Below are 26,991 nucleotides of genomic sequence, written 5' to 3'. Positions count from 1 at the left end.
GATCCAAGACCTTGGAGCTGGATTTTTTTTGATCCTTCCTAAGTTCTGGGGTGTTTGGGTCTGGGCCGGTGGTTCGGAGCCACTTCTGTTTTATTAAGGAAGGTTTCGCATGCGATTATCTCCCACGTATGGGCTTTGGGTGAGTCACTTCATTTCTCGGAGCCTTGGTTCCCAAGAGGGATGGGTGTCACTGCGTGCGATGGGGAAAGGCTGAACGAGGACCTTACTGCTTTCTGGGTTCCTCACTTCCTTTACATCTCTGATTTTTCTCAGGGAACCAAGGACAGGAGTTATTCTGAGTTTGGCAGTCTGGCACCTGCACAAACGCTTCAGCAAGAGCAGTGTCATGAGCACGTGAGAGAAGCATCTGCGAGCGATGGAACAATTCCTCCCCCCCACCTAGTTGCTGATCAAGTGGTCTGCAGGAGGGGAAAGGGGGAAAAATTCCTTCCCGTTGCGCTGCTGCTTGCCAGTCCGAAAAAGCTGCTCTCACTTGAAAGGGTCCTTTTAATCTGAAAAACTTTTCCGGTGTCTTTAAGATATCAGCTGCTTCTATTCTGGAGAGGGATGACTCACTAGAGAACAATGGCAGCCAGAAGTCTCTGTATTCCAGTATCCCCAGCCTTTGTGAGTTGGTGTTTTTTTTTTTTGGGTGCATTTAAAGAGGGGCACAAAGGCACTCAGATAAAATTAGAGAATGGATGGAGCTGCAAAACTGGGACAGAGCTCAGTGTCCAGGTGCTCTGGCGTTCGGGACATGGTGGGGCACTCAGGATTTGGGAAGAGGGGGACAGGGTTGATGCAATATGGAGAGAGGCATCTGTTTCAGACCCTGCTCCTGGTTCTGTAGGCTGTGCAGCATGGCATGGAGGCAAGCTGGATCTTTGCTAAGAGAAAGGTCCGTCTGCAACCTCGGGGGCTGAGGAGTAAGTCTTTAAACACTTCCAAGGTTTGGAAGCAGTGGTTGAGGATCTAGGACAGGGTTTTGGCAGTCTATGGCCCATGAACACATTGGATCCAGCTCATGCATGTCCTGTGCGGTCTAGGGTGGCGTGGGGGGTTGAAGCACTGTGCTGTCTGTCCCCTCTGCAGCACCCACCGCTGCAGCCCTCCCTGCTGCTTTGGTGCCTGAGTTTCCCCTTGCTGCAGAGGAGCCAGGGATCAACAGCGAGGCTCAGCACACGTGGTTTGGGTCCTGGGAGGTTGAGGAGCAGAGGTTTATGGCCTGTCACAGGGGCCAGGTTGCAAACTCCAGCCTGAGCCGGTCTAAGGTTGCCAATGCCCGATCTAGGAGGTGAGTCTCCTTTCTAAATGGAATAAGAATGGCCTCACATTCAAACCCAGATAGAGGAGCGCCAGGTAAACCTGGCCCCTCCCTCAGTCCCATCCTCCTGCAAAATTTGGGCACCAGACCCACACATTGCCTATGGCCCTGTCTGGAACCAGACCAAACCCTTCTGCTCTTGGCTGGTGGAGCTGGGGTCACAGCATCGAACCACTAATTTCCAACCTGAGGGGAGCCCTGAGCACAGGGGCTGCTTTCAGGGGCTTGTTGCCACCTGCTGTAAGGCCTCTTTGTGCTTGCATAGCAAAAAACATAGCTCGTTTCTCAGTCATCATCTGGGGAGCACGATAGACGGGGTATATACATGTTCCTTGAGTAACCTACTGGCTAGATCTAGTGTCCGAAGGCTGGTGAAGACATAAAACTCACTGGTTGAAGGCCTGGGTTTGATTCCTAGCTGTACCAGGGACTCACTAAGGAGTGATTTAACCTGTGTCTTAGGATTCACGCTTGTGTATGGGAAAAGTGAAGCTTATTTATTCCAGGCGGTCTATTTTGACTGCAGTTTATTCTGGAATGAGTGTGGCTTCCTTGCCCATAGCAAATGGCATCTGTCTGCCTGATTTTTTTTTTTTTTTTTTTTTTCCCCCCTGAATGGGCTTCAAAGCCCAGGGAGGAATGGCCATGGGCTGCTGTTGTGCCTGGAGGTAATGTGCAAAAGAGAGCAAGAGATCACTGCTTCGTGCCTTCCCGCAGCACAAAGCTCCCCTTGGGATGTGTGCAATCCTGGCTGCCCCCCCGCAAGAAGTGCTTGGTTAAAGGCAACAGCTGCAGACACCCAAACAGGCTCGCGCCCTGCTCGGGTGCCAGCTTTGCATCTCTCATTGACCAGGGGCTGGGCTCTGCTGGGAGTTCTGCGCGGGGCCATCTGGCAGCAGGATGATACAACTGCCAATCCCAGTATCAGCAGAGGAGCAGGACTAGGTTGTCTGCACGGCTCTGGAAGTGAGTGGGGAGCACCTGGATTGTGTGTGGGTCTCTTAGAGGTATCTGCATTGCTTCCATCGAGCCTTATGGCATGATCAGTAGGCTGGCTGTGCTGGAGCCATGCCTGAATACTGGCTGCTGCTCTGGCTTCTCTGCTCCTTGCAAGCTCTGCTGAGGGTGTTGGACTTGGTGCAGTCTTTAATAATCCCCAGGCGTGCTGACAGAGCCGCTTTGCTAACAGTGCTTGAAATCTAAATCCACTGTGCCTCTTCCCTTTCTGTATTTCACCTCCGCCCTCCTCCATCCACGCACTTGAAGTTGGAAGCGTATGGCCGAACAACACACTCGGTCATGTTTCCTGGACTGTTGTGCCACCATAAGTGCTGGGTGATGTAGGGCCGCTGTACAGCACAGAGCACAGCCTGGTCTGACCCCTGGGAGCTGGACAACTTGCAGCTGAGTGGCTCTTGATCTAATTTGCTGGGGCAGGTGAGTAGCAAAGCTTCTCAGCAATGAATGTGTCTGGGAAGGGAAGATGCCAGCTCCCTTTTCTGTTCTTCGTTACCCTTTGCCAGTGTTGAATGGGCCCTGGTATAGCCAGGATGTATCCGGGACAGGTGGGTACTGCTAATGACTGTGGCGGTGAGAGAGAAATCCACAGTCCTGGCTGCCCTAGGTATTTCTTTCTTTCTCTCATTTCTATGTTGCACCCATCAAGAGGTCCAGCATAGGATGAAAGGGCTGCCTTTTCCTCTTCCTTAATTATGGTGCCCAGGCTCCTCTAACTCCGTGTGTCAGGGCTGTCTCTAAAGGGAACAGCAGTGCTGCTGCCTGACCATGGGAGCTCTCCCAGTCCCCTCCTACCCCTGCCCCAGTACTTGCCAGTTTGCTGTGGGAGGCTCCCAGGGATCAGCATACAAAGGACGGGAAGGCAATCTTTCTCCCTGACAACTCTCACCCCTAGGCTGAAGCATTGCTGCTCCCACTGAAAGGGCGATGGGAGTAAGTGACTGATGATCTCTGCTCTGAACTGGGCAGGAGGTCAAGTGAAATGATCTAGCGGGTCCCTTCAGGCTCAGAGCATCGATGAATTCCCTGAAATCTCAGCTCTAGATCACTTTTCTATTAGCTCACTGTTCGCCAAGGCTGAACATTTTGCATTTGATTCCAGGTTATAGCCTTCCCTGCTGCCAAATTCTCCAAGTCCCTTGGTGTTATTTCCTCTGTCCTTGGCTATTCTTGCAGCATCCCTCAATTTAATATTGTCGGCAAATTTCATTAGCCTGCTGTTTACCTCTTTTTCCAGGTCATTAATAAAGAAGTTAAATAAAATCAGGCGTATTGCCAGGCTTTGTACTTTATCTGCTGGACACTGCTCTCAGCTCACCATAGCACTGTGTGGCATTTAGAGTGTTTATATTCCTTCATAGTCTGTGGATGGTACTTATACCCGAATCAATTTTGAATTAATTTTCCAAGTTAGACTGTGTGAAGAACTAGAATTAAACTTTATTAAAATCTGGAAATATTATGTCTTTACCCCCTAAGGCACAGACCCTATGCCGCTCAAGTGTTTGAGTAATTTAACTCATCTGGGCACGGTCGTAGTGACCGTGGTTGAAAAGCCTGGGGTGGTTTACCTTTGAGAAGATAAGATAAAGGCAGAGAAAAAGATGAGCAGTCAGGTATTTATGTTAGTTGTTTCCCCTGGTAAAATAATGGGGGTTCATTTGCAGTGTTGCTGACTCTTTTGACATTATCATAAAATGTGCCACATTTGGTATTTTCCTTAAAGCCCCAGCATCTGGAGTCACGTGATTTGTGCTAAAAATCTCAGCTTTCACTAAAAATAAAGACGAAGTTTCTCAGCTTCTCCAGTGCAGAGTAAAAGCTTAAAATCCAGTAACCCCCAACACATGGAAGCTTGAATTTACCATATCTAAAATCTCATGCTCGTGATTCTGGTGGGAGCCAACATTTGGTTTTCAGGTGGTTGGAGTTGGTGTGCTGATTTCAATGAAGCGACAAGGAAGCCAATTTCAAAGAGAACAAAGGCAACTCTCTTTTGCGCAAAATGGCCTTATCCTGTGAAATTCATTGTAACAAGGTACCTTTTGAGGCCAAGGACACAACTTAATCATTTAAAAAGAAGTAGCGACTGGTCAGACCTCACCTGGAATACAGAGTTCAGTATGAAGCCCTGGGCTTCATGAAAGATGTGGACCGTTTGAAAAGAGTTCAGTGCAGAGCAACACAAGTGCTTAAAGATCTGGAAAACATGACCTACAAGGAAAGCGAGTGGGAAGAATTTGGATAATTTAGTCCACAGAAGGAAAAGGCTGAGTGGGGGATTGGAAATCAGCCTTCCAGTACCAAGTGGTTATTATGAAAAGGATGCTGATTGACTATTTTCTGTGTTCCCAGGGGCAGGGCAAAAAAATAATAAACTTGAAAAAGCAGCAAAGGAGAATTAGGTTAGTTATTAGGAAGAGCTTTCTACCTCTTGAGGATGGTTAAGCCTTGGAACAGATTGTCTAGACAAATTGTGAAATCTGTCCATGGAGGTTGTACAGACAAGACCAACCCTTGGCTGGGATGGCGTAGATGAAGATGGGGCTGCATGAAGCAAGGGGTTGAGTTCAGTGGCCTCCTGAGGTCCCGGCCAGATCTGTCATTCAAATCAATTGTAAATCCAACAGCAAAGGTTCAAGTGGAGCATTCTGGAGGAACTATAAACCCTCTCGTTAGAGGGCAGAAGTCAACCTCAATCACCAGAGGATACGGGAAGAAATTGCCCCAGATCTGCACAAATGCAGGGCATCTTGCATTGCATCTGAATCAGCTGGTGCTGCCCTGGGGTGGCGATGGGAGACCGTGCTAGCTAGATACAACTGGATCCAGTCTGGCAAGCCAACATTCCCCTACCACCTGCTGGAACGACTTGCATACATACGTCACGCTGGTGTTTAACTGTTGGCAGGGTCCAGCTCTGGCTTCGCGCTTCCAGCTGGGTGTCCAAAGCTCATTGGCTCTCCCTGGCACAGATTACTCTCTAGAAACCCACCCCATCTGCTGCTCAGTGGGCTCGTCTACACGTTCAGTAATGTCCCGTAATTATGATCAGTACAAAGCATTAAGTTTCATACCTGTAATGACAGGTACACACGTCATGCACCATAATTGACGCTACTGTGCATTAGGAACTGACTTTTTTTGACGTTAATGATCGGTGGACTAAATCTACTGCTCATTAGTGCATTAGCGTGGGTTTTTCCTGCCCCGCTAATGTGCAGTAGGATTAGTCTTCTGCACTTGAAGTGTCCTGTGTAGACGTGCCCAGCGAGCTGTTTTCTGTTTCATCCTCTCTGGTTCCTTTCCCCTTCGCCGTCTTTCCATCCTTCCGCATTGCATTAACGAGGCACCAGGCTCCATCTTTCTCTCTCCTCACTGCTGCACCTGCTTTTCCTCCCTCTCCTCTGCCCCTGGCTCAGCGAGTGCGTCTCATCAAGGCCTTGCTGTGCCCATCATCCAGAGGTCCTGATTTCGATCCGCCCCCATTTCCCCTGGATTCCCTCACCTGCCTTCTCTCGGCCGTCACACTGATGAGGTCTTCATTGCACGCTAATCGTCCGTATCCCTTTCTGGTTCGTTTTCTTGTTAGGGTGATTTAACATAGCTGCTTACTAGCGAAGCCACTTCAAAACTGCCATTGATTGAGTCTCCTTTCTTATTTATTTATGGCCCTGCCTCGTCAGCAGCTTTCTGTTCTACACGCAGAAACCCGCTCTCAGAGCTAGCCTGGCCTTGTCTTTGTCTTTCTTATATCAGCCTGACATTGCTGCAGCCTTGAGTGGTTCTTTATTTGCAAAATAATGTGTGTGAGGGGCCCGCTTAAACACTCTCAAAACAATCCCATTATCCTGGGCTGTGAGTCCTAGAATGGTTTTAGCTGCAATTGGGGTGCTGTGAATGCTATTTATTATGTCGTTTATGTTCTTTCCATATGGCCTCCATCTCCTAAATCATGTCTTCTTACTGTGAGGTCATCTCCTTGTGCTTGAGCCCACCGAAGTCTATAGGCCAAATCCGGTCTCTCTCAACTCTGGGCTCTTTTTCTGGGCCCCCTTATTCTCCATCCTCTGTGGTTGCCGGGCCTTGGCAGTTCTATCAGGCCGGGGGTGGCCAACCTGCAGCTCCAGAGCCACATGCAGCTCTTCAGAAGTTAATGCGCATCTCCTTGAATCTTTGCACGAGCACCCGATGTGACGCAACAGCTACGGCAGCTGGTCACCACGTGCTTGTGCAAACATTCAAGGAGATGAGTATTAACTTCTGAAGAGCTGCAGGTGGCTCTGGAGCTGCAGGGTGTCCACCCCGTAGCAGACCAAAGGCAGGGGTGAATGCAGACACTTTGGGGGCCGTGGGGTGGGCTGGAGTTAGGTCCCAGAGGTGAGAAAGAGGGAAGCAGACTTGGGTTCCCCAATTGGGAACTGTAGCGATGTTTGGGCATCAACACTGACAAGGCCCAGTTACAGATCAGGACCCCGTTATGCAAGGTGCTGTATGAACAGAGCAAAAAGGTGGTGCCTGCTCCAAAAACCTCGCAACCTCAGCACATAATGGAAGGGATAGATTGCATTCAGTGACACACACCTGCCCTGGCCCCTGACCCCAGCAAGGGGTTTCTGAAAGTGGATCAGGTGTTAAACCAAGCAGCTTTCGGCTCCCTCCAAGGCTGTGCAGGAATCCACCCCCCGCTGCGAGGCCTGCGGCTTCGTTTGCCTGCTGCCCTCGGCTTCCCGCATCCTGTGCTGTGTGGTTTCCAGCTTTCAGCTCTGTTGGCCACTCTCGTCCTTTTGCTTGCTCGCTCGGTGCCCGCCTCCTGCTGCACCCGGTGCTCCTTCTGGCCTGCAGTCCTCTTGCTTCTGGTACCTGTTTGCTTCCTGCCCCTGGTTCTCTAGGCCTCCATCAACCGATCTGCCCCCCTCACCTGCACCTCTCTGGCTGTGCCGGGGGCTGCATTCACCATCTAGATGCTTGACCCAAAGACAATGACAAGTCCCCCATCCCTGTCCCTCCCTGGGCTGTCACTCCTCTTTGCTGCCAGCCTCTGATACTACACAAGAGATCCGGTCGCTCACCCCTCTTTTCCCAGGGGAACTGCTGCTCAGATCAGACTCCTAGCCAAGCCGCTCTTCCCTCCTGCTGCTCTCTCCTGCCAGGGCTTGTGACAGGACGGGGGCTCGCCAAAGGCACGTTCAGAGCAATTAAAGAGTGTAATAGATGTGAGGCAAAAGCTGTTATTTTGGGTGCTTCTCTCCAGGAGACAGCCTTCACCTCAAATCTGAGAGCAGAACACGTGTTGCATTCTCTGATCTGTTTTATCCACTGGTTTAGCTATTTTTTCCCCCTCCTAATTAGGCAGGACCAGGACTTGAACCTTCCACCTTCTGTTAGCAAGACAGGGCTGTAAGTGAGAGAGCATCACTGCACAAAGCTGGCTGGAAGGAGCAGCATGATGGGGGTGATGCGAAGGAAAATCCTGTTTCCTTGGTGTCTGTCAAGGACGGCTGGCAACAGCGAGGCTGGAGCGCTGCTGGCCATGGGGGAATCCTAGGCTGAGCCAGACGCGGCGAATACGACTGCTGGGGAGACAAGCGCGGAGTCAGAGGTTAACTAAGGAACATGCCAGGAAAGATTAGGAGTCTCGGAGGATGCTGGGGTTGTGCAGACAGAGGCAGGCTGGTGTCTGACATGCCGGAAGGAGGTCAGCGGTGCCCAGCTCTGGGATGTGGCTGACGCTGCTGGAGTGGGGGTGTAGCAGGCCCTGCTGCAGCCTGTAGTGCTGTCCAGTGCTGAGTGATCCAGCCAGAGGCAGTTACCCCAGCCCTGGTGCAGGCCCCGATCCCTGGGCCTCATCTCTCCACTGCCTGCCCAGTGCAGGTGTGGGGTGCTGCAGTGCTCAAATAATAGTGTACGGTGGCTTCTCCTTCCCCGATAGGGCAGCTTCCTACCCTGACCCCCCTTCAGGCCAAAACAGCCCTGCCCAGACCCAGCGAAGGTGGGGAATTGAAAGCACCTGGCTTCCCTTTGGCCTGTTTGCAACAGGAGGGGGAAGGAGGGTCTGGCTAGTGGGGAGGGCTTCGTGGCAGCCCTGAGTGCATGATGCTGTGTGCGCATCTGTTTCTGTAATGAGATTAGGTAGGTTAGCTGTGCAGGTGTGTGTGTGTATTCAAGTGTGTGTACATGAGTGCAATTGCCTGCATGCACCAGCACTCTGGGAAAGGCTCTCCTGTTTGCAAACTGCTGCTTCTGTTGGATTTTCTCCTTTTATTGCCATGGAAACTGTAATTAAGCTGCAGTGGCTCCTTGAAGGGCTGGTGGCTTAGCCAGTATTAGCCTGGGTTTGCCTCAGGGGCTTGGCAGCTGCACAAGAGGGGCCAGCCACTCGCCGACAGTTCGGGGCAGCCGGCTCCGACAGGACCTGCTGCTGCTCTCGTACGCTCTCTGCCTCGCTCGGCTGATCTGTCTGTCTTGGAGTCTGTTTTTCCGCTTTCTTTCTCTCCGTCCATCTGGCTCCCCATATGGAAAGAAACTTGAAATTGGCCCCGTTTTCTACAATAAAAACAATGGCTCGGTTTTGAGTGCGATAGGGCTGTAATGTAGCCGCCAGCGGAGAGGTGGGACGAGCGAGCTCATGGTTTGCATACAGCAAGCAGGGTTCGGTTCCTCAGTCTGCCACAGGCGCCCTGAGCCAGCCTGGGCAAGTGGCTGCGTCTCTCTGGACATCACTTCCCCCTTCTACAGCATGTCTGTCCGTCAGCATTGTCGCCCTTACGGAAAGCGATTGCTTCTCCACGTCTGTCTGTGCAGCTCCCAGCACAGTGGGGTCCTAATCACACCTGTAGGCACTGGTGATACAGCTCCTGATCGTTACCGAAGAGGAGCTTTTATGATATGATACTGGTTCCATAGAGTGCATCTCTCTTGGATTCTGCAGGCATCACATGTATCAGTTGGGGTAGATGGGAGAGGCAGAGGATACCCATATCTCTTGGGGATCTGTGCATTTGTTGGGTAAGACCCGGCTACATTGATCTCTGCTTGCTTTTCTTTCCCTTCTCATGGATGCTGTGGGGTTCCCCCCCCACCCGTTTACAGCACTCAAGCCCCAGCGCTGTTTGCAGGGCTCAGCCTACATATCCCATTTTCTGACTAGAGGTAACATGTCCTTTTTTCCCCCCTGTCACCTGCCCCTGGAACGCTCCGGTTCCTGCCCCGGTGCCTGCAGTGACTGGAATTTGGGGGTGCGAAAAAGGTTTGATCTTCCCTTGCTGATACCAGTGTGGTGAAGTCGGGGCCATGTGCAATTCCAGCAGTCGGGGGCTTTGGGTCTGCTCTGAGGTATCACCATTACAATTAAGGGTGTTACATCAGAGTGGAACCAGTGTAAATTATGATTATTCATTATTACTGTGTGTACTTAAAAGCCCTAATTATGCACCAGGGCCTCCACTGTGGGGGGGGGGGGGTGTACAAACCCGGAGTGAGAGGATGGTCCCTGCCCCAGACAGCTTGCAGGCTGCAGGAGCTCACGCTCCAGCTTGGGGCGTTCAGAGTTGAATTCCACGATGAAAGCTTCCTTCCAGTATCCAGCTAGGGGCAGATTGTATGTGTGTGCTCATGGGGAGGATGAACGGTATTGGGTCACTTCCAGTCAATATTATGATGGAGGACAGCATGTGCTGTGCTCTTACTGGTACTTGTGTGGGTTCAGCTATATCTGCCTGGGTGTCTGTGTATATGCTAATGTGCTTTTACAGCTCAGGAGTTGGTTGCATTCAGCGATCCAGCTTCCCAGTAGAATATTTGCCTGTATACCATACATATTTCCCCTTCCAGTTCTAGTGCCTAAATGGGTTTGGGCACGTGCATATGTGTATATCTGTGCACATACACTTATGTATGTTTGCATGTATTCTCGTGTCTGCGTATGCACTGGCGCAGCCATGCGTGTTTGCATTTATGCACATATGAGAATAGGAATTTGTTTTTGTGAGCAGAGAACAGGCATCAACCCCTGTTTGCCTAGCCATCTTAATCCACCATAGGGGCCCTGCCGGAGGGTGCCTGGCTGAATCTGGAGCGGATGACCTCACCATTCCCGCAGTGTCTGTTGACCTGGTATGCCCCACAAACAGGACTTCCCGGTGTGCTCTCTGCATATACCAAAATGTACCTTGTTTGTTTGCTCCTTAGCTTTAAATATGTAACAGACAATTGGGAGAGTCACGGATCCTATAGAGTTTAAAGCTTTTCTACCTGTCAACCCAGATCAGACTTAACATGGCAGGCCGTGGCCAGGCTTGTCGTGTGCTGCACTTTGGTAAAAGGGCTGTTTGCAAGCTCCAGGCTCAGATCCTGCTGACCCACCCTGGGCTCTGGGAACGGAGCAGCTCGTGCGCTCGGAGGTCTGTCAGGCATGCTCCTCTGGTTTGTGTCATTTATGAACAGCCGTCTCTTCCCCGACTTCATATGCACGGGCTTGTGTGCTCTCCTGCTGTCTCGGATACATCTATGATCCAGTCGGAGGTGCCATGGCAGCATGTGTAAGCAGATTGGAGGAGCAGAGCTGGCTTTGGTGTAGCTAGCTCAGGTCCCTGTAGCAGCCTAACGATGGCAGTGCAAACTGAGTGCAGCCCAGGGTGCCCAGAGGGCTTGTTTAGCCAGGGTGCTTGTATATGTGATGCCATTACCATGCACGTGTAATGAAAATGTGACTTTGTGTGGCTTAATGGCATCACACTGTACACATGCAAGAGTTTTGGGGGTTTTAAATGAGTCTGCATCATTGCAAATTGCAATGATGCGGCTGTTAGCTTGCCCCACGGCCATGGGGGGAGGCAGACAGGCTCCACAGAAAAAAGGATCAGGCCTCTCTCTGCTTCTGCCTTCAGCAGGCTCCTACAGCTGGCAGGATGCCTGGGACCACCTGGGAATGGGCTGGCTTGCCCCCTGGGGCAGTGTAGGAGGGCAGCTGGGTTTGCTGGTGGCTGGGGAAGGTGGCGAGGATGGTGCACAGGGCACTGGAAGAGCAGGTTGGGGAACATTTGGATCGTGCCAGGTGCTGCCTCCAAGCTGGGCCAGCACCCGACCCACTAGTAGCCTATGCGGGTGGCCTGAGGTGGCACCACCACTGCAGAGGGAAGGACTGGGGTGCCCCACAGCTCAGGGGCCACTCAGCGCACTGGCAGCTCACCCCCCTGGCCTCAGGCAGGCTCCAGCTGCAACAGGAAAAAACAAGAAGAAAAAAAAAAGAAGAAAGGATCTGGCCCCTTGCTGTAACGTGATGGTGGGTTTCAATTAAAAATGCACCGTTTCAGTTTATGGGGGCATAAAATAAAGCCCTGAGGAATAAACCCCCATCATGTGTACAAGCGCCCCGGTGGTGAAGTCCACCCAACTGCATCTCCACTGCTGTCCCTCCCTGTGCTCAAGGTGACAGCTCTCTCAGATGCACCTGTCTGTGCTGCACGTGCTCCCCCTGTCCTCACTCAGGCTCTTTCCAAGGCCTCGGCTGTAACCCCTTGTACCTGTATACTCAGGAGGGCTGTTGCCCCGGTACAGTGTGACATGATCTTTAAGGAGCTTTCTCCAGCTGCCTCACTCCCTTCTGTACTGAAACCGCCCGCCATCCTCTTTCCAGCTCTTCTTCTCCTGTCTCTACACCACATTTGACTGTTTTGTTACACGTGCTTGTGCTCATTCATTGTACTTTGTGAGATCTTTCATTGTACATGGCCCTGCAGGCAGCGGGCATTGCAGCAGGTGTTGCATAGTTTGAGGCTCTGTGCCGCAGTCATAGGCGGTTGAACCAGTGGTATAGACTCACTTCTTCATTGGTTCCTTAGATCATCCAACTCTGGTATGTAGGCAGTTGAGACGTCGCCACCTTTGCCATGGTTTATCAGCCCCTGGGGGGTAAGGACTCAGTGGCTGGAATGTCCATTTTTTTTGCCGTCGGGTATTTTCTTCTTTTCCACAATGAGGCTTAATATTGCTAAGTGCTTGCATGACTTGGAGCGCCTTTTTATGTGCTGAACACAGAGGAAATGTGGGACTGGGTTGCGTGACCAGGTGGCAGGGTGCGGTTCCAGGAGAAAGACACGGAGCTTAGAGACCCAGGTGATGCACACCTTCACAATGCCTGAGCTCACCAGCTAGGTGGCATGAGGAGCAGAGCCCTGGGAAGCCTGCGTTGGATAGGAAGGGTGGCAGCGAAGGCCTCGTGCATGGCTTTGCACTCATGGCTATTCATGAGCTGCCCTCCATTAACCTTTCACCTCCAGGGGTTCCTCTTGCCATGGAGATGCCATTTCCCTCCTTTGCCCTGGTAATTACAGCTAGCCAGCAGACGAGCCTTTTGCTAATCTCTGGCTTCAATCATGGGGCTGTGCAGCCACGGGTGGGCAGAGGAGGGGGATGGAGGGGGAGCTGAGGAGGGAAAGAGGGAGGAGGCAGAGATAAGGAGAAGCACCACGACCCTATTTCCCCCCTCTAGCCCACTGCGGGGGTCATTGCCTCCAGATCAGCGGACTGGAAGCAGCTCTGCCGACAGAAGAGGCCTGGCGCCAGCCTAGTTTGTGCTACTCGCTCACTCAGCTGCCACGAGACTCTTCTGTCGCCAGACACTGCGTCTTCCCAGGGGTGCTGCCGTCCAACCTTGGTGGCAGCCGCCCTCTAATGGGGGTCCACCCTTGGGTAGCCTTCCGGCTGTTACCATAATGCATGTAATAGGATGGCCACATTAGATGAGAATATATTGGTCTAAAAGAGCAGCCAAAAATGTTGATAGGTTCACTTGTTCCCTGCATCCCATCTGCACCCCCACCTGTTCAGGGAAAGAGAAGCTACATCTGGACAGCTGTCTTAATAAAGCACCACTGGAATCCCTCGACCCCTTCTCCCTGCACGTCCCACCTCCCACCCCCTGTCCTGGGAGGGATTGCCAAGCTAATGAGGCCTCTGATCTTATGTTTGCCTTTGTCCCTGCTTTGCTGCATGTGGTGGAGCAGCTCGCATCACCTCCCTGCCTCTCTGTAGAGAGGGGAAGCGTGAATCTTGTCCACCTCCTGGGAGCAGGAGGGTAGGGTAGTTAATGTGTTGAGGTGAAATTTGTCCTGGTGGAAAGGGCTGGCCCAAAGTCTCAGCACCACTTTGCCCCTCAGGTTGGACTGAAGTGGGCGCAGACTCTCTGCGCTCATGAGAATGACGCCTCGGTGCTCTGATGCACTCGGGGATCCCCTGAAAGGGCCGAGTGTCATGGCGGGGCAGTGTTGCTTGGTGGATAGAGCAGCTGACTGGGATCAAGAGGCTGAATTTCTCTTCCTGGCTTTGCCACTGGTCCCTTCACCTCCCCCTGCCTCAGTTTCCCTACCTGCTAGCTAAGGCTAATGGTACCAACTTCCTCCCTGAAGTGGTCTGGTGATGACTGATGAGAAGTGCTATGAGCTAGTTATTACTACTTTTCCTTCTGATGCTGATTTAACAGACACTTACCCCCCTCAGTCCCCGCCTGGGGCTCCCAGGTACGACCGCCATGCAAAGGCTGCTGGTAACCCAGTCTCCTGCTTATACTGGGGCCAGTTGGTGCTAATTACCCCAGCTGAGGAGACCTGCACTCCCCCCGCAGTGGGCTCCTCCAGCTTGGGGAGCGCCTTTCTGTCCCAGCATCTCCTGCTCTTCCTTTGCAATTTGTCCCCTGCTGCACCCCGCTTGGGCCTCATCTGGGTTGGGGGAGGATGCTCTCTCTGGATGGCAAGCGCTCTGGGAAATTTCTCTCGGCAATGGCAGTTGTGCACTAATTACTCTGACCTTTGCTTAAATAGGGATCCTTTTGTGGCAGGCGAGGCATCCGCCGTGTCATTTACTATGCAAATTGAGACCATCAATTATATCCAGAAGGTCCTGGAATGTTTAATTTTCTCTCCCAGCTCTTCTCCTTTTTTTTTTTTTTTTTATTGGCGTCTGCAAAAATGTTGTAGCGAGGAGCCATGGGGCGGTTGCGAGGCCAGGGCTGGCAAGCATCTAGGGTTAGAGCCCAACAGGCACGAGCACCGTCGCTCATCCAATTTTCATCTTGCTCCCTCTCTCATTTGAAAGTTTTAATTAGCTGCCTCTCAACCGCCCGTTGATTGGCTGGGCCGGTCAGCTGCAAAGTTTCTGGAGCTGTGTTCAAAGGGGGAGCCTTAGTCAAGGGAGGAGCATAGAAACTGCCATAGCAGAAAGACAATGACCCATCCGGTCCCCTCGCCAGGGAGCTCAGGCAGATGCTTCTGCAGAAGCTGTGCAGCCTCTGCATTGCAGGGACCTCCTGCTGTAGATGAAGCTTTGTATCCTTTCAAGTCAAGGACTCTGGTGCCTTGTCTTTGTGCCAGGGCCGGTTGCGCCCGGCGTCCTGAAGGGGCAGATGTTCGAGTGCTGGTACACGAGCTGAGCCCTCCTGCCACCACCCAGCTGAAGCTGAGCTCTTTGGAGCATAGTACATGCCCGGTCCTTTTCTATAGGCACAGGCAGAAGTCCTTCCTGACCCAAACGGTGGGGCTTATTCCATATTCAGGAGCACGAGAATAGAAGGCTTTATTTCAGCCTAGCTGGTGTTATTGCCGTTTAGAGGAGATGAAACCATAAGTACCAAAATTCACTGAGGTGACACCAGCAGTGGATTTGGCTTGGTTCCCCAGACTGTGAGCACTTTGGGGCAGAGGCCACCTGTCTGCTCTCTGTGCAGCACCTAGCATGGAAGGGCCCTGGGGGCTGACTCTAGCGTAAGTGCTCTTCCTTTCTGTACAGCACCTAGCACAGTGTTTTATAAGCTGTGTCCACTGGCGCGGCATGCTGTGAGGATGTGAGAGGAGGGAAAGGAAGAAAAGAAATAAAATGAGGAAGAACGCAAGAGTTTCTTTTGGGCTGCTGGAGAAAGGTACAGCACGGTTGAGATGGCATAGTGCTGCAGTGGCCTAGTGTTGCTACATTTATTATTCATGAGACAGACTTGCAGGGTACACAGCCATACAAGGAGCTTACAGGGGGCTGGAGAGCTCGGGGAAGGCTGAGTGCCCCCGGCCTGGCACGACAGGGTCACGATGCTGAAAGGGGCTGTGAGATGTTGCTGTAATACAGGGACCAGTCACTGTGGAGAGCCTCTTGGTCTTTGCAGGTCCTTTCCCTGTTAAATAGAGCCTCTCCATGTTTTTTTGCTGATGCCCCAGGGTCGCATATGACAGTGATGTTGTGCAGATGTCATGCTGCTTTGCAAGTCCCATGTCCCTGTGCCACAGTGTGTCCTGGTAGCACGTGCCAGCGCTGGCAGCAGGGTGTCAATGGTTGCCCATTCCCATCTGCGGGAAGCACCTGAGAATTAAGCCTCATTTCTACCACCTCACCAGGTGCCCCAGAAAGGGGGATTGTGGTCCAAAAAGGGGATCGGGCCAGCTGGCTAAGGGCCTGTCTCAATGCACTGTGTCCTATCTGACCTCAGGAGGAGTGTGCGTCGCCCAGTCGGTGAAGATCCCGCGGGAACCCAAGCTGGGGGAGTTCGATAAGATCATTCGCCGCCTCCTGGAGACCTCCCATGCCCGGGCTGTCATCATCTTTGCCAACGAGGACGATATCAGGTGAGGGGAGAATGACCCAGCCTGGGGATGGGGGAGGAAGTGGGGAGTGGGAGGACAGAAGCCGCAAGGTGCTTTGCCTGTGTTGGTACCACCCAACCTCATGCTGCTCCCCTCTGGATCCTTCCCGCTATGTGCATCTACCGATGGGGTTTTACAGACCCATGTTGCAGCCGGCTCTGGGATGTCCATATACTCATCATCGGGCATGGGCACTCTCCTGCTGATGCCCTCCCACCCCAAAAAGGCTGCTACAGTCTACCCGGGGTCGCCCTCTATTGATGTCTGGAATAAGTATAATCATGGGAGCCAGGCTTGTGGCTGGAGCAGGAATCTGAGGATGGGCGTATGCTGCTGTGGCAGCAAAGTAGAGTAGGCCTACCCAAACTAGCTCTGGTCATAGCTGTGGCAGCACATGGCTCAGCCTGAATATTTCCCCAGCTTCCCAGGTCGGTTGTGCAGGTCTCCGATTGCCGCCTTGCCCAGCTAGACCACTGATCACCAGTACATCAGGAGCACCCTGGAGTCCTGGCACCGCCTGCCACGCCTGCAAGTGGAGGCGCACTGTGGGTGCCAGTCCTCTGCAGGTCGTACGTTATGTCTTCCCAGCTGACACTTAGCATGACCTCAGGCAAGGCATTTGGACCCAGGTTTTCAAACAGGGACCACAGCTTTGGGTGCTGCCTTTTCTGGGAATGCACTTGAATGCCTCACAAAGAAATGCCACCCCAGCAGTGTGGGGAGGGAGTGCAAGGTTTCTGGATCTCGGGCGCAAACGCAAATTAAGGCCACATACTGCAGTTTACATTGTTTACGGAGCTGAATGATTTACATTGGATTGTACCTGATTTTGTAAGTGTCTAATTTATTAATCAGCAAACATTATGTGAATGTGGGTAAACCAGAGCTTTAAATCAGTTTTCATCAGCTATGCAAATGCTCCACATTTCTTTTTCCCCCTCAATAATAGAAATGTCTGAAATCCTGACATTTACACTTGCTTCTGCTGCAGAAATCAGGGATTTACCTGGCTGTGTAAATGGCAAACGTCATTAAACAGGGGTTTGTAAACATTTACCCATCCAAGGAGTGTGTGCAAAGTGGAGAATTGTGTCCCATTAACTGTGGTTTACGCCCACAGCCACATGTACTTGCAGGACTTGCATCCTCACCAGCCGAGATCTGGCCCATAGGTGGGCGTGTCTAATCTTTTTATAACGCACCTAATTGTTCTCTCATTGGGACCGTGGGAGCAATCTAGGGCCCCCATCAGGTTTGAACCCCACTGTGTCGGGTGCTATAAAAGCACCCAGGAAAATCTCCCAACCCCAAAGAGTTTACAACTGAGTGTAGTGTCATGCAATAAAACCCAAGAGGTTTAAAAGGCTGCTGCCAGTTGTCATTCAGTTGAAGTCAAGGGCTCGACTCTCCAACTGGTATAAGTGAGCGTAGCTGTGTTGAAGCCAATGGGCCAGCTCCCAGCCAGTATAAAGCAGCCCAGTCCTACTGAAGCCATTAGACCAGATAGCCTCCCCGTGTCACTTAGGGGAACTGCCTTTGCTGGCTTGTGGGGGGTGATGCTGATTTACAACATTTCCATCTGCTTCCAAGCTGTTCCTGCAGCCCCCAGAGCCCACCTTGGCGGGGCTTCCTGGTGAGGTGGCCTGACCCGCTCACCCTGCTTGGGAGCTGCTGGGTGTTGGTGTGTTGTTCACCACTCCTGAGTTTCTGCAGTGGGTCTCTTTCCTTCTACACGTGGATACAGGGACCTGGTAATTCGGAGCTTGAGCCAGAGATCACATGAGGAAATGTGGAGAGGGGGAAGAAGACTTCCCACCTACCCATCCCAGTGCCACAGCTGCTGCCATCAGGGCAGAGACTCTTGGTGGCTTCAGGGGCTTTGGGATCAGGCCCCGGTAGTTAGCTGTGTGGGGCTGGTCATGGCAGGAGGCAATGGAGGGGAGCAGAAAAGGGCATGGGGGAAGGCGAGAGGCCGGGGGGAAAGCCATCACAGATGCTGAAGGGGGTTACACCCTGTGGTGAGCAGCCAGCGGGCCAGGTCCTGGGAGGGGCCAAGCATTCACAGATCCCCTTGCCTTTGCTGGACGCGGCAGGTGCTCAGCGCCACTTGGAGATTTCACCTGCCACAAGCACGAGAGATAGAAGGAGGAGGTAGAGGACAAGGTGCTGGGAGGCGAGCTGCCGACAGGACCAAGCACAGAGAGGCGGGTCGCTGCTGATGCGATGCCAGCTTGCACCAGCTGAGGGGCCGGCCTGGCGACAGGGAGGCTGGACCGCCTGGATGGGCTGCTGCATCACCAGCCCTTCAGCTGCTGCATCGCCCCAGCAGAGCCCCGGTCGCCCTGGCACCAACGGGAGCATTTGTCTCGCTCCCGCAAGTTGCAGAGTGGCCACAAGCCAAACCCACGCACACGGAGCCCTCTCCTCGGTGCTGGGGCCTCTCCTGCCTGCTGTGGCCTAACCTGGTTTTCCTAATGTGTAGTAATTAAGGGCAGAAATTCAATTACCTGGCAGCAAAATGCAAGTAGGGCTGGAGTTCCTGCCTGGGCTCAGATCCCTTGGGATGAACAGGGAAGTGGGAGGCGCATCCTCCGGGCCTGCCCGGGCACGGCGGCGTGGCTGGCAGCACAAGGGGATCACTCGGGGGAGGCTGTGGTTCCCTTCCTCTTTCTTCTTCGCCCTTTACGCCCTCCCTCCTTTGCTCTTACCCTGCCTCGCCCTCTCCCCCGTTTTACCCACCCTCTCTCTCTCATGCCATCCTCTGGCCTCTCTTCTCTCCCTCTCCCTTCCACATACACACCAGTGTCCCCCCAGCACAGCTGCCCCTGAGCACATCTGGGCTCATTCCCAGGCCCACTCTCAATAGGACCAGGCTTGGGCTAACCTGCAAATCGGAGAAACCAAGCAGAGATTTGTGCTGGCTTAGGGGAAATGGTTGAATCAAGCTGGTGGGTCCAGATGAGGCCTCTGTGTGGCAGTGGCAAAGGCAGGGAAACTTCTGTGATGTGGGTGGACAGAGGACTCTGCCAGTCAGACTGGCTTTTTCCCAGGATGAAGGACTGAGATTGTAGAGAGTGGGCAGAACTTGTCTAAGGATCCGCCCTGGCTGTAACTCCCTCATCCTCTTGGCCCTTAGCATTTTCAGACACAGGGGTCCCATGATAGTAGCTCCCAGATACTCTGCATGGCTCCTTTATCCCCCTGAACAGACGCTAGTTTGCAAACTAGCTGGATGCATACAGCACGGCAGCAGACAGCTGTGTGAGACCGCCAGTCTGCTCCAGCTGTTGGCTGCTGCTTTTACTTCAAAAGTTGCTGCTTCTCCCATCAGCTGGGCTGGACCTCAGCTGTGCTCCACCTGACTGGAGAAGCTGTAGCCTTTGAAGTGAAAGCCACAGCTGAGCAGCTCGCTCTTAATTCATCAACCTGCTGTGATTTAAGTGGGTCACAAAACACCTGGATTGGAACGATCTGGGTCCCGCGGTATTTTGCTGGAGGATGCATTCAGACTCACTCCGCAGCCATCGTCAGGATTTCTCTACCCTCTCTGCCCCAGACTTGCTCCCCTAGCCTCATTTCTTGTAACTTCTCAGCAATAATAGCTGAATTCCCTTAGGACTCTGGGCTGCCTGTTATCCTGACCTCCTGATTTATGCAGACCCATTTCCCCAGGCACCTGTGTTCCCTTAATTGCTTTTTAATCAACAGCAATAGTGATACAGTCATCCTGGGTCCCTTACTGCCCTTTCCCTTCTGTTTTCCTGTTCAGGACTCATTAATCCTTGCTCACCGTAGAGTCCTTGCTGTTTTCATCCAGTCAAAGTGGGTCCAAACACACGTGTAACCCCACTTCTCGTTCCTTTGGTGATGGTTGAGCTGCACCAATATATCCTGCCTGTCTTTTGCAGGCTTTAGGTTGGAGATAGACATGGGCAGATAATAAGAAAGCTGCACTGGTTTTTGATAGTCTTGTGTTAACTAGGGGTGTCAAACATACGGTCCACGGAGGCGGGTCATCCAGCCTCTAAGGACTGGACCACCTACCTCTACCCACTGTATTTGTCCTGCAGCGCTGGTTTCCACAGCTACCGGAGATGCTGTGGCAGTGGTGCAAATCCCTGCAGCCAATGGAGCTGCTTTTTCAGTGCAGTTCTGGACCTCAAGGAGTTAAAGACACGTGTCCCTCCGCCTTCTCCCGCCCCACCAGAACTGGGATTTTTACTTGCCCCTGGCTGCTAATGTTGGTGGCAGAGGAAAAGAGGAGGTGAGCAGCAATGGCAGTAACTCTCTAGGTTTTGGAGCTGTGCTGAAACAGTGGCTGTGGCAGCTCTGGGAATTGCTGCTGCCTCCACTGCTCTCAGTTCGTCCAGCCTGTGGGAAACCCTGCAGTCTGAATTCAGCCCAGACCGGTTTGACGCCCCCCGTGTTAAACCAATAGAAGCTGCTCATAAGGCAGCGTGAGAGCGTTTGCATAGAGGTTTGTACTTGGCACAACTTTAACTACACCGGGTTCAATTTGGATCTTAAATGAAACCAGTGCCCCCTTTTTAGATAAGCAAGATCATGCAGTGTCGTTCATGTAGTTCACCTTGCTTATTCAGGGATTTTGGCTTCTTTATTCTACTCCACAAGCTCTGTCCTCTCATCATGGTGTTACTTCAAGTAAACTCTGTGGGAATCGGAGTAGTTGCTCCAGTAACACCGGTGAATTGGGCTCTTCAATTCACATTATGGGCCTCAACCTGCACCTACTTCTGCCAGTGTAAACTCAGGGTAGCTCTGCTGAAATCCATTCAGTTGCTCTGGATTGGTACCCATATAACTGAGACCCAGGCAGATTTCCCCACATTTATCCACAGAGGCAGAGCAGGTTAGTCCAGGTCTACCTTGCTGTGATTGACAACAGAGTGAGTTACTTTGCATTAACGTTGGAGTGAAGGGGAGCAGGCTGAGGCCATGTGGATTTATGCTGTGGGGGTTCGCCTCTCTGAACCCAGCACTCCAGCCTGGCCATGTATGAAAACTTCCACTACCCAAATTGCAGGGCTCGATTCACCGAGATGTCACTCCAGTTTCAGTGGAGCCACACCAGTGTGAAACCGGACTAGCCTAGCAGTGGACTCAGACCCGGGAGCTATTAAATGCAGAGGGTGGTTTCCTAGAGGAGACCTGGGACCCCAGTGAAGAACCTGGCTGTCTTGCCAGCACACCTGCATTAGAAACTTGAAATCTGTTCAAAACCAGGGCGGCCCCTGAAACCAGGCAGCCTCCTCGCTGCACCGAGCAGCACCTGTCAGGCTGGTGCTCTCTGCAGCGTGACTCTGTGGCAGGAGGTTGGACTGGGGATTGCTGCTGCAGGACGACAAGAGCTGACCTTCCCGAAGAGGAAACAAGATGCAGCTACTGGCACTGAGGCAGAGCGTGACATGCTCTGAGCGTGTTCGGCAGAGCACTGCCAGCTCGGTGCGATCTACAGACAAGGAGCAAACAGTGACTGGGCGTTGTAACAAGTAGAGCAAGAATCCCGGCCTTCCCCGGATGCGCCTGTGTGTTTGCAGGTGTCTATTTGGTGCCCTGAGGGGCAACCCTCAGTGTTTTGTGTGCAGGGCCCCAAGGTGGCTGGCCCTTTGTGGTATAAACTGATGTGGGGGCAAAGACTGGGTCCTCAGAGTCTACCTCTGGCTTTTTTCCCTGCAGGAGGGTGCTGGAGGCGGCGAAGAGGGCCAACCAAACGGGGCACTTCATCTGGATGGGCTCGGACAGCTGGGGCTCCAAAATCTCTCCCGTGCTCCACCAGGAGGAGGTGGCTGAGGGGTCTGTGACCATCCTGCCCAAACGAGTGTCTGTCAAAGGTACGCGGGGCACCTGGCCTGAATCTGGGACTCGGTTTCCTTGCCTCTTGATGCTCACACCGGGGAAGTGCGGGGTTCTGGGCTTTCTCTTCCCTCCTAGAAAAGAGAAGTATTTTCCCTTATGGGTTATTAATGTGCATGAGCTCTGCCGAGGTGAAAACATAGAGGAGACGAGGCACAGGGAGAGGTGTACCATGATGAGAACTCAGCAAGGTCGGCGTTGTTTCCTTGCCTGGGGTTGGCTGTACCCATCTTGCCGTCTCTCGGACACGCAGCTCAGGTGGGTATTCCCCTGTACCTCTGTCTATGCCTCTGCACAGAGCAGGGCCAGTTCACCCTCCATACCAGAGGAACAGAGGACCCCAGCTGCCAGCTGCCCCGGGTGCAAAGTGGCACCTACGAGTATTTGCATTGTGTCTAAGAGGGGGGACTTTTGCATCATGCATTTAATAGGGGCTCTAGGTAGAGTTTCCAGGGGAAAAATCAGACCCAGACTGTGTGTTGTAACCAGTGTGGAAGGGGCCTTGTTATCGCCCGGGTGGGAGGAGGAAGTGTGGGAGCTGAATTTCTGTGCTTCACTGGAATGGAGAGAGCCTCTGCCTCCTACTCGCACACGCGCCACTTAGAAAACGCCTCCCTAACAGCCCGGTAATTATGATGATGCTTTACAGTGAGTGATGGATCCCAAGCGAAGTGGATAAAAGGCGAGTGAATGAAAACATTATCGGGGCTATGCTGTGAGCGGCAGATGACAATGGCAGGGAGTCCAGTGGCGTGTACCGTGGTCTCTGTGTCCTAGGTGGGTAGCTGCCGGGAATCAGTGGAGGGCCTCTCTGTGCAGGTTGAACACAGAGCGATTTTCAGCTCTGCCCCGCCGCACCCTCTCCCAGCCCCAAGACCCCATTTAGGAAATCATTAACACGTGGGAGTGATGAAGCGCCCTGGTCTTAATGCTGACCCATCTTTGAAGGGACCACAGCGTCTTATGAGCTCCCTAGACAAGGGGCTTTAATTCTCCGCTCTGGCTCTGTCCCGTAGGCAGAGGCACGCTCCATCTGTGCAGCGCCTCTTCCTTTGTGCACCTGTTTGTCCAGCCCCCGCCAGAGGCAGTGACGCATCCCATGCCAGGAGTTGATTGAAGAGCCGACTGCATTCCCAGGGTCATTACCGGCCATGCCAAGCACCAGCGCAGGGGTAAATTAGGGGTCACGTTCAGAGAATGGTAATGAGGGGCCCTGCTTCATGGGCTGGGTGTCAGGGCACCGCCACTGCAGCGAGAACCTAGGGACTTTGCAGGTGAGGGGCCAGCTCCTCCGCTAGGGTTCACTTAGTTTGGCTCCATAAATTTTAGTGACCAGCCACTGCCTGCTCGTGAGGCAGTGCAGTCCCGTGGTGAGAGCACAGCATCGGCACAGAAGACTCCTGGCTCCATTTCTGCCGTTCTCTCCAATCTGCTGTGGGATATTGGCCAGATCACTTCCTTTCCTTGCTCCCCCATTTCTTCCCCACTGTAAAGCAAAGGTGGTGCTGACTTCCTCGAGAGGGTCAGCTAAGGTGAGCTTGCAAAGCGCCGTGAGATCTGCGGGCAGGAATTGCACTAGCAGCGCACAGGGACACCTGCCCTCCTCTACAATGCGTCCACTGGGGTGGGGTGGGGCGGTCAGACGTTCAACAGCATGCAGCTGTTACCGAGCAGCTTCCATCCTGCCAGCTGGTCCAGTGGTGATGCTCGGCTCCTGGGACTGTTCGTGGCCTGGTGTGTTTGTAATCCCAGGGCTCGCCCACACTCTGCTACGCTCAAGGCTTGCACAGAGCACTGTCTTCAAACCCGAGGAAGCAGCTGGGATCCAGATGTCCCCCCTGGGGGTGTGGGCGAAGTCGGGGATATCTGGAAGGGGGTAACAGGTGGTAAGGAAGGGGAGGTGGGTGAGAGCAACCCCTCACGGGCCAGCAGGCACAGTGCTCTCGCTCAGCTGCTACCCTGACAGTCAAACTCCAAAGATCCCAGTGCTCCCGCGCGTCAGATCCCCCCTTTGATTTGGCTCTGTGCCCCGCAGCTGGCTTCAGATTTCAAAGGAGCCAAACCAAAGCACAGGATTATGGTGGCTCCCCTCCACATAATGGGAAATGCCAGACCCAGGCACGGTGTCTCAGTCCCTCTCTGAGCTTCCCTGCCTCCCTATGATCCATGCGATGTGAAACCATGAGGTCACCAGCGCCTGCCTCACTCCCTCTGCAGAAGCTGCCTGTCACATTTAAGACGTGATTTCATTTTCCCCGGTTGCTCCCTACTCAGATTTGCGACTGCAAGAAGCAGAGTCTGCCAAGGCACATCGTGCTCTCGCCCATCAATCACTTGGCTGCCTAGAAATGCAGCAGCCGAGCACGTCCATCTCCCGAAAGTTTCTGACACCGGCTGCCCAAGGCTCGGGGCTCGGGACGTGGCTGCGCGCTGAACTTTGCAGCGGAGGCCACGGAGCAGTGGAGTGGAAGGGCCGCAGGGCACGGCGAGGGCTGGCACGTATGGGAGCATTCAGGTCGCTGCAATGCCCGTACGTGCATGTGGCATCTCTGAAGCAAGTGGTGAGGGCAGAAGCTGATGCAGGACCTGCTATTTCAGGTCAGGTCCAAGGATCCTCTCCTGCTCTGCTTTGTTGGCACAAGTGCAATTATGTCATGTGTGCCTGAAGGTGACAATGGTGTCCCTCTGTGCCGTGAGTGCGGGTGACCACCACCTGATGCTTTGGAGCAGTGGGGGCCAACCTCTTTGGCATATGCACCAGAGATTAGATTCATTGATGCTAGGGTTGGAAGGGACCTCAACAGATCAAATCCGACCCCCTGCTTGGGCAGGAAAGGGTGCTGGGGTCCGATGACCCCAGCCATTAGCCCCACACCCTCCCTGAGTTCCCCTCCCGTCTCCTTCCCCTGCTCAACTAGCTGCTCTGCTTTCTTCTCCCTGCCTAATTTACTGCTCTGTTTTCTGCTCCCCGCCCTACCTGCCACTGTGCTGCCTGGCCCCTCCCCGGTCTGCTGCAGGCCCCACGCCAAGGCTGCCCATGTCACTTGTGGCACTCATGCCACGAGCTGGCCACCCCGGCTTTAGAGGAGAGGAAAACGGGTCCAAGCTGAAATCCAGAGACCTTTGTCTGAGCCACAGCCCTCCGAGGGCGCGCAAGGTGGAGGCTGTGGTAGGGAGACCCGTTTCTGATGCTGCTGTTGATGCTGCGAATGGCCTTGGCCAAGTGTCTCCTTTCCAAGATGCCACCTTAATAAAGCAGGAACATTCAGGCTCCTCTTCTCTGTGCTTGGACAAAGGGCTGCGTGGCCGGTTTGGGGCACGCTCGGCTCCACCTGCCCCATCAGCACCTCTCCTCCTCGTGTTTTTGGAGGAGCCCAGCCTATCGGCTGCACGCCGGGCGCTCGGCTGTGCAGCACTCCTGGCCCCGGCACCGAGAGCAGGACGCTTGACACGTCCTTCCCTGGGCTAGTTTAGAAATCTGGCTCTGCAAATACCGAACAGGCGCCTAATTAGCCTTCTCTTGCTCTTCATTACTTTAAATCCCTATATCGCGCTTGTCTTTCGTCGTGGCTCTAATCTTTCCTGCTTTCAATGCCCTTGTCTCTCTGGTGTCTCTAATCACTCTTGCCCTCTCCTCTGAGCAAAAATTCAGCAGCACCAAACGCACGATGGAGCAGACCTCAGCTGAGGTAAACCTGCGTGGCTTCGCTGACAGTGACTGAGCTGTGCCAGGTTGCAGCGGCTGAGGATCTCTGCCAGTGGTGCTCTCTATTTCTATCCTGCCCAAGTATTTCCCAGCACATTCTCGTGCCTTTAACACATCTTCCCGGCTTTTAATTGCACCGTGCGTACAGCTTCACCTGCCTGTTTCCCTACGAGCGGATTCACGTCCCATTAGCGCAGAACAGCATTTCATATTAGTCCTCTCCCCCTCCCTTCCCGGTGCCTTGCCCCTTCCTGCAACGAATTCCAGTCCACCATCGCCGTGCCCAATTACTAGCTGCCCTCAGCCCTTCCCAGACTTGCTCGCAAGCCTGCTTCGCTGCGGCTAGCCTAAGGAGCCATCATCTTGCAATTCGCAGCATCCTCCGGGTCCCTGGTGAACATGTGGAACCACGGCAGCTCTCCCGCTGACGCATGGCCAACCTCGTTCCACGCTGAGAGCCTACCTCCTCGCTGCCTCTAATGAGCTAGTTTTATATCTTCATCTGCTCCAAGGTTTGCGTCAGGAAGCCATCGTGTTTCTTTAACAACCCCTTTGAGGGACTGTGTGAAAAGCCCACGGAGAGTCTGCACGTGAGCGGCCCCGAGTTCTTCTGCTTTCGGCATATTGAAGGAAATTGCTTGAGTCTTTGCACGGTAGAAACTGCAAGCATTAGGAGTGTGGGGCAGAGGGAGCTCTCCCTCCACTGGGAGCAAGTGAGCCTATCCAGGGGCCAACTAGCCTCTGCTCAGTTCCTCTCCTACCCGCCATCCCCTCATGCCCTGCAGTGGCGGTACCCTTCGGGGCTAGTGATCTGTGGGCCTTGGGATAGGGGTTGCATTCCCTGCATGGGCTTCTATGCCTTTATGCAGCGACTTATTACAGTAGTTATCTCCATGCCTGAACAAGGGGACATCAGGGTAAGACCCTAAGCAAAGCCTGATGTTACCTGTGGCAGATGCTGTGCTTGAAGGCCGTTCTAGGTGAGGGCTGAAGGTCCGAGAGAGATGTTTCTTCTGGCAGGTTATGCCTAGAATCCATTTCAAGGGGTCCTGCAAATTCAGGTCAAGGTTTTCTCCTCCTGGGGCTATCCTGAGGCCCAGATCATTGGCGGCTATAACATCTGGTAGGGTCACCGCAGACCACTTGACACCAGCCAGCTCCAAATTACCTCCTCCCAGAGAATAGCACTGAGAGTTCATTTCAGATGGTCATAGAGGTTTCCTTCTTGTTCTGAACTGGAACTTGCCCAAATTACCTTTATATGCAATTTGCTTAGGGTCTAGTTGTGGGAGTGCAGCGCTGGGTGGTGTCAAATCTGAAATTTGTTGTCTTGATTAAAAAAACAAAACAAAAACACTTTATGGGAAAACTCAGATTTATTGAAAACAAAAATGTCTGTAGAAACCCATTGTTTCTGCAAAGCAGCTCATCATTATGGTTTCTCA

The 26,991-nt window shown here is 53.1% G+C and overlaps 1 protein-coding gene across 1 annotated transcript in view; it reads left to right on the top strand.

Annotated features, from left to right (window-relative positions):
* GRM4 (glutamate metabotropic receptor 4) overlaps positions 1-26,991 on the top strand; it is a 171,646-nt gene that overhangs the window by 83,531 nt on the left and 61,124 nt on the right. Inside the window, exons 3-4 of the mRNA XM_019546715.1 lie at positions 15,813-15,948; positions 21,664-21,818. Coding sequence (XP_019402260.1) covers positions 15,813-15,948; positions 21,664-21,818 — 291 coding nt within the window. The remainder of the gene's footprint in view (positions 1-15,812; positions 15,949-21,663; positions 21,819-26,991) is intronic.

This window comes from Crocodylus porosus, unplaced genomic scaffold (genome assembly GCF_001723895.1).
Source record: "Crocodylus porosus isolate Cpor-Errol unplaced genomic scaffold, CroPor_comp1, whole genome shotgun sequence".
Taxonomy (NCBI): Eukaryota; Metazoa; Chordata; order Crocodylia; family Crocodylidae; genus Crocodylus; species Crocodylus porosus.
Note: the sequence above shows the minus strand (reverse complement) of the source record. Positions and strands in the feature narration are given on the sequence as shown.